The 7,559-nt window shown below is 44.2% G+C and overlaps 1 protein-coding gene across 1 annotated transcript; it reads left to right on the top strand.

The window, feature by feature from the left end:
• Positions 1–1,057: 1,057 nt before the first annotated feature.
• Positions 1,058–4,467, top strand: LOC122944956 (noggin-2-like). The gene has a single exon (XM_044303717.1). The coding sequence runs from the start codon at positions 2,581–2,583 to the stop codon at positions 3,238–3,240; it is 660 nt and encodes a 219-aa protein (XP_044159652.1). The 5' UTR covers positions 1,058–2,580; the 3' UTR covers positions 3,241–4,467.
• The last annotated feature ends 3,092 nt before the right edge of the window (positions 4,468–7,559 follow it).

Here is a 7,559-nt window from a genome sequence, read left to right as displayed (position 1 = left end):
TTTACTGCAGCGCTATGCCCATTCAACTTCAATGGGAGCAGCGCTGCAGTAACCAGTTTCGTCCACTGCATGACGGTCGGCGCTGTGTTGTTCTGGCACCAACTTCCAGCATCAGAGCTACCGAACAACAGCTGATCGGAGAGGGTGCGGGGTGTTGGACCGCCACCGATCAGATAATGATAGCCCATCATTTGTAAAGGGTTATCCAACCCTTTAAAGGGGTTGTGTCATGAAACATATTCTAGATTTTTCAGACCAGCACCTGAATCTGAATACTTTTGCATGCAATTTCAAATTTTGTATAGACAGAGAGATATTTAAAAAAAATTATCTGCATAGCGCCACCTACTGTTTGTTCTTTTCTTTTTTTCTTGTCCATCTTACTGAGGTGGTCACACATGCTCAGTTTAAATCTTCAACTGCCACCAGCCATATGTTTTGTTAGAAGTTATGGCAGTTACAGGGAGAGAGCTGCCGCAGAAAGTTCATGTCCCCTGAGCTGCAAGGCTGAGGATGAACTAGCAGAGCAATGAATGTGGAGATCTCTGGATCCATGCGAGGTACAGGGCTGGTTCTAGCTTTCTTAGAAAGGTATTGTCATCAACTACATGACTTCTGCTTTAGGTCTAACCTATAAGGTATGCACAGTATTTACCCCATGAGAACCGCATTACAGCAAATGTTTTATTTATTTTTTTGCTTACTGGCTGCTGATATAGCAGTAGATCCTCCAATGTTCTTCTAGGATCAAGTGATCCAAGATAGAAAAAAGGGCCAGCAGAATTACTACTAGTGCATGGTTATCATTGCACATTTTCCTTGCTCGGGATTAACAAGAGACGTCCTAGGATCACAGGACCCAGAAGGCACACTGAGTTGGTTAGGGGTCTGAGAAGGTGGGGGGGGGGAGGCTGGTGAGGGTTGTTGTGGAAAGGCTGTCAGAGAGTGTGTTGGGGGGAGTGACTGCAGTGGGTAGTGTCAGTTAACAATTCACACCATCAGGGGGAGATATTTAACCTGCATTGGACAGTAGAGCGCAGCACATTCAGGAGTGAGAAGCAGTGGGGAAAAGTCACTCGACTGCAAGCTCTGCACAGAGGAGGGTGACAAGCAGGTACAGAGGAAGGAGAGGACCCTGCTAAAGCACCTGCCTGATCCGCACTGGACGTCGCCAGCTCCCAGGCAACAGTAACCTGCTGCCCCACCAGCTCCCATCTGGCCATTGCATTGAGACAGGCACGAGACCCTGGGGCCATTCACAGAGGAAGCCAGAATGGTATACACCATGCTTGAACTCTGAAGGACATCTGGATATAAGGCTCACTTTGGCAATGTGATTCTGCACAGTCTGTGTGGGGATTTTTTTTCTTCCCTTTTCGCCTCGTATTATAAAAGAGGGTTTTAATCCTCCTGCCTCACAAGCAGCAACATCTCATTTGCACCCAAGCAGCATTCTTTCCCAGCCAAAGAAAGAAAGAAGGAGCTTTGCTTTTTTTTTTTTTTTAAAAGGGCTCCCTTACTGCACACACACAGCTCCATGTGTCTGCTGTCTTACTGCTCTCCATGTCTTTTCATTTGCACCTAAAAAAGACGATTGCTACCCTCTCTATACAAAGACTGGAGCCAGAGGGATTGTGACAAAACCCCAATTCTCCACTCAGCAGATCCTGTGGATAAGAGCTCCATCTGCAAGAAGAAAAAAAGGATTCCTTAAAAAATAAAAATAAAAAAACTTCCAAGATGAAGCCTTATCTCAATGCAGGTCTGGAGCTCTTCTGGGATTTTGGAACTGTCTAAATGAACATTTGGAACATTTTTGAAGGAGTTTGAAGTCGCTGTCCACAGACAGTTTTAAGACTCTGAAACTTGGAAAGTTGCACGATTTGGATACGAGAGTGGCATACCTCCCTGCCTATAATTTTCCCAATTTGAAAGGATTAATTTTAATTATTTTTTTCTTTTTTTAATACCATCGGCTCCTGCCTGAGCCCAGACTGTATTGCAGAGTCTAGACAAGTTGTCCTGGATGTCACCATGGGGATGGAGACTATTCCACTGTGAATTTTTATGTCCTGCGAGCCAGCTCCTGCACCGGAGTAAGAAAGGAAAGACAGAGGGACGGGGGGGAGGACTGAAAAAGTTGGAGAAAGGGGTAAATTAAAAGCTCTTTGCTTTCCTTGTGTGGTTCTCCCTGCTGACGGACACAGCTACCTCTCTGTGAGAAACTTCCTGGCTCCACAAGGCTGGAGATCACATACAGTATATCCATCTGTGTGTGTGTGTCACACACGCTGCTGATCTATTTAAAGCATCTTCTCCGGACTTTGTGTCTATTTCTGAGCGCCACCAAACAGGCTGAGGAAAGAATATCATTTTGTTTGTGGAAATAACATTTACTAGAACCCATGTGCTCAGTCAGAGGCTAAGACCGAGGGCTCTCGCTGGATTATTTGCAAAATTTGCTTCTTCCATTGACAGCTGAAAGTTTCCTCGAGACAAAAACAAAAAAAAGCCCAAAAAACTCCAGTGGGAGAGGGGGGTGGGAGAACTTTGTTCTTCTCTGAAGGGGGCAAAAAAATCATGAAGAGGATAAATCTGCCTCAAGCAGTTCTTCTTTGCTCCTGCCTGGTTTTAGTGCACCATCAGGGGTCCTGCCAACCATTTCTCAGGTTTCGACCTTCTCCAAGTGGAGACTTACCTGTCTTACCTGTTATCGAGCAGCCAGATCCAGAACAGGATCCAAAAGAGCAGGACTTGGATGAGAGGACATTGAGAAAGAAACTCGGCAGCAACTTTGACCCCAACTTTATGGCGGTGGTTTCGCCCAACCTTTCTAACGCATCTTCTACCCAGGACTCATTGACAAAAATGAAAAACCTTGGCTCGCTACCAATCGAGCTCAAGAAGATGGACCTCAGTGAAGCACCTTATGGTGGCAGGATCAAGATGGGCAAGAAAGCCAGGAGGAAGTTCTTGCAGTGGCTGTGGGCTTACACCTACTGCCCGGTACTGTATACCTGGAAGGACCTAGGGATCAGGTTTTGGCCAAGGTTCATCAAGGAAGGACAATGCTTTGGAGAGAAGTCCTGCTCTTTACCGGAGGGTATGTACTGCCGGCCCCATAAATCTGTCAACAAGGTTTTCTTAAGGTGGCATTGCCAGGGCTGGTCAAAGCCACGGTTCTGCACATGGATCCCTTTCCAGTATCCGATATTATCAGAGTGCAAGTGCTCCTGTTAATTGCTGCTCATCAGTGAAAGGACTTGAGAACTGAATGGGTCACTGGTTAATCCCTGCACTGTTAAGGACTAGAAACCTGGTGCTTTTTTTTTGTGCCATTGACACTGGGGAACTGGATAGTGAATACAACCACAGTTCAACTGGTTGACAGCAGAAAACTTTGGAGGTGGGGGGAGTGGACTCCCTTAACCCCTTCTGGGCTTTGCCATGGAGTTACTCACGCAGGTACTCGTGGCGAGGCCAGACAGGGACAAGAACGAGAACAACAAAAAAAAAAAAAAAAAAGGAATTATTGCCATAAATTAATATTTTTTTTCTTTCTGTTGGGTTAATAACCAATTTATGCAGTATTAAAAGAGATAGAAAGTGTTATCCTCCCCGACCTTGCACTGTTGATAAGTATAATTATTCATATTATTATTATATTATTGCAATGTATATTATTTTTAAAGCTTGATAAAAAAAAAGCCTCCAGAACTAAGCACCTCCAAACAGATGTTTTATTTTTATATGTAATATAGCTTTTTAACATAATTAAAAAACAAAAGAAAAAGAAAGAAAAAAAAAACTTAAGAAGACAGAAAAAAAAAGGGAATTTTAATTCGAGTCACCGGCTTTTGTAAATAAAATAGATTTTTTTTAACGTAATATTGATGTAATTTTTTTTTTCCTCTTTACTGTTGCTAGCTGTATTTTATTTTTGGAGGGTATTTGTATAATATGAGACATATGGACCACATATTTCTATTCTATCTACCTATGAATTGATCGGTAAAAGCTTTCCCCTTTAACTTAACCCCTGCCCTGCCACACCATCTACAACCCTGGATATCCCGGGCCACCCATATGCCTCACACCCCCTCCCATTTGTAGCTAACAGTGACAACTCTACAAAATCTGATATTTTGCTCCTTCCTTCTCCCGAATCAATGGTAGGAATGTCACACAGATGTTTCATAGGAGAGTGCTATCTTAGATGACGTTTAGGGTGCAGATTGGGATATCTTTGCCCACACTATTTATTTTATGGTTTGCAGACTCCTAAAGCAACAGGTGATCAAATGTAGCTATAAAAGTAATGGACAAATATAATACTTGAAATTGTAACAATGTACCGGTAAATACAATCTAAAAGTTAAAAAGAAAGAAAGAAAGAAACATAAGAGCAAACGTCAAAAACCAGCAAGATATTATAGCAATAAATAAACATTCAGTGGTTCAATATAATCCCTGGTGTCTGTTTTATTCTATAGGAATGGCGGAGTGGAAGGGAAAAGTATGAGGGACAGCACCAGCTGTGTGTTGTACCCCTATAGGTTTTACATGTAATACCGATATAAGATTAGAGGGGTTATTAAACGAGCTTTAACCTTTCTGTTTTTCACTTGTTAATGTGAGAGGCCGGGGCTGGCAGAGCACGTCCTGCACAGACAATGCCCCAGCAATGTATTAAGCCATTTTAGATAGCACCAGGGCTGTTCATTGTAAAACTATGGGGGTCTTAGATCAAAGCCTCGCACTAAACAAAACTGAAAAAGCAAAAAAAAAAAGAAAAAGCAAGTGGTTTAATAGGCTGAACGCAAAGGCCTGGGGAAGGTAATGGATTTATTTTATTGAGAAATTGATTATATCCCAGTCTAGCCGCTCTAACACATTTTAAAGCATAACAATGAAACAAACAGCCCTTTGACATATATGTGTGTGACGCGTTACACAAAAGCCCCTCTGCCGGGCAAGAGCTGGGATTCCAGGGGGATCAAAGGGACCGAGGTCTAAAACATGCATGTACGACGGGTATAAGACGAGCTTGTGAACTCAGTGTTCCTGTAAGAAGCAATTGTAAAGATCTTTAAAATGTAAGGAAGCCATGGCTAATGACTAGACAGCGGTGGTCTCCAGCCTACTGCTTTCCAGCTGTAGCAAAATGACATCTCCCAGCACGCCCTGTTGTGATTTTGCAAAAGCTGGAGAACCACAGGTTGGAGACCATTGCTATACAAACATGTAAGTGTCTTTTAACACTGCATTAGTCCGGTATATTTACCTTATACCATTGTGCATTATGATAAATGGACCCAGAGGCCCCCTGTTTCCTTGACAGAGGTCAAAAGAGTAATGCTATGGCCTCGGTGAGGGCCGCATCATTGATAAAGTTTCTATACTGTGTGAAATAGGGCAGCAGATGGTGCAGTATACAGGGAATACTTTAACATGGGCACCTATGGGTGACACATGTCCAATTGGGAAACTCTCCTGGTGGAAACCTTGAATGCGACCTGCATAATGCAATGTGCAAAATGAATCTAATACAGACATTGGGAGCAGTAGTGACGACACGCGGACGCTTACCTTGTCACCTGCAGGTATGATGATCATATGATGGTCATTCAATACGTCGTCACATTGACTGTAATGGCGGTCAGTTCCGTGACTGTGCTGTACATGTGGTATAAACGTGACCACAGAGACAGGTGCACGCTCACCACGTGATCACGTCTTACATATAACAACCATTTAATGTGTAACATCCTTACTTCTAGGGTTGGTTCCTTCTAGAAGACACTTCTAACGGCAGAGCAGGAGGACAAGTAACTTGTCTAAACTGATGTCAATACAATTCCTAGCATAAATATGAATTCCAATAAATATCACTGTCCATGGCCGCCTGAACACGGGAGCCACACAGACATTTGTCATGTTTCGACTGAAGCTTATTTGACCCAGTATCTCTCTCATGAAAGCTGCATATGCACAAGACATCCATCCTACTCTGTGTATTTTATAGACTACAAAAAGTAAAAATGGTCTAGTGTCAATGGTCACCTTGGTCAAAACCTGCTGATAATTTCAAATGATAGCTTCACAGTCCTGGTTTTCTGATACACAGCTCCACCTTTCCTCCCCTTCCTCCTTATAGTTAAATAATAACATTGTGACTACCTGCATCCACCACTAGAGGGAGCTCACTGCATACTTTTGTTATTGATGTCAACAGGAACTGTATAAATCGGTATGCAGTAGGCTCCCTCTAGTGGCAGCTGCAGGCACACATAACACCTCTAAGGTCAGTGGTTGGTTGCAGAGATCACATGCCATGTCAAAACGCCATTGCTGGAAGACAGGTTACACAGAGGTGAGGGACCAGGCAAGAGGTGACTTTCGTAAGGTATTACTCAGTTTGCTGGTTTTTTACCATTCTAAGCTTTTGGCAAAAAGTTCCCCTTTAAAGGTATTGTCTCAACTGGAAAGTGCTCCTTCATGATGCAGCCGGACCACGGATAACCTTGATCACTATGGGTTCAGCTGCTGAAACCTCCGGTGTTTAGCTAAAAGAGTAAGAAACAGGTGCCCTCCTACGATGATAGGGACTGTGCCTTTAAAGGTGTTGTCCCGTTATAACAATTTATCCCCTATTCGCACAACCGGTAGGGCCCCCGATCCCAAAAATGGGGGCTTATGTTCCCCATTTGAATGCAGTGGTGCATTAATAGAGCGGTGGACATGCTCTTGTACTCGGCTATCTCCCACCCTCCCATAGAGTTAAATGGAGCAGTGGACATGCGCTTGTACTCGGCTATCTCCGGCACTTCCATAGAGTTGACTGCAGCAGTGGACATGCATGTGCTTGTACTCGGCTATCTCCGGCACTTCCATAGAGTTGACCGCAGCAGTGGACATGCATGCACTTGTACTCACTATCTCTGGCACTCCAATAGAGTTGACTGCAGCAGTGGACATGCATGCACTTGTACTCCGCTATCTCTGGCACTCCAATAGAGTTGACTTCAGCAGTGGACATGCATGCACTTGTACTCGGCTATCTCCGGCACTTCCATAGAGTTGACTGCAGCAGTGGACATGCATGTGCTTGTACTCGGCTATCTCCGGCACTTCCATAGAGTTGACTGCAGCAGTGGACATGCATGTGCTTGTACTCGGCTATCTCCGGCACTTCCATAGAGTTGACTGCAGCAGTGGACATGCATGCACTTGTACTCACTATCTCTGGCACTCCAATAGAGTTGACTGCAGCAGTGGACATGCATGCACTTGTACTCCGCTATCTCTGGCACTCCAATAGAGTTGACTGCAGCAGTGGACATGCATGCACTTGTACTCACTATCTCTGGCACTCCAATAGAGTTGACTGCAGCAGTGGACATGCATGCACTTGTACTCAGCCATCTCTGGCACTCCAATAGAGTTCACTGCAGCAGTGGACATCCATGCACTTGTACTCGGCTATCTCCGGCACTTCCATAGAGTTGAATGGTGCAGTGGACATCCATGCACTTGTACTCGGCTATCTCCGACACTTC

This window comes from Bufo gargarizans, chromosome 8, assembly GCF_014858855.1.
Source record: "Bufo gargarizans isolate SCDJY-AF-19 chromosome 8, ASM1485885v1, whole genome shotgun sequence".
Classification (NCBI taxonomy): domain Eukaryota; kingdom Metazoa; phylum Chordata; class Amphibia; order Anura; family Bufonidae; genus Bufo; species Bufo gargarizans.
Note: the sequence above shows the minus strand (reverse complement) of the source record. Positions and strands in the feature narration are given on the sequence as shown.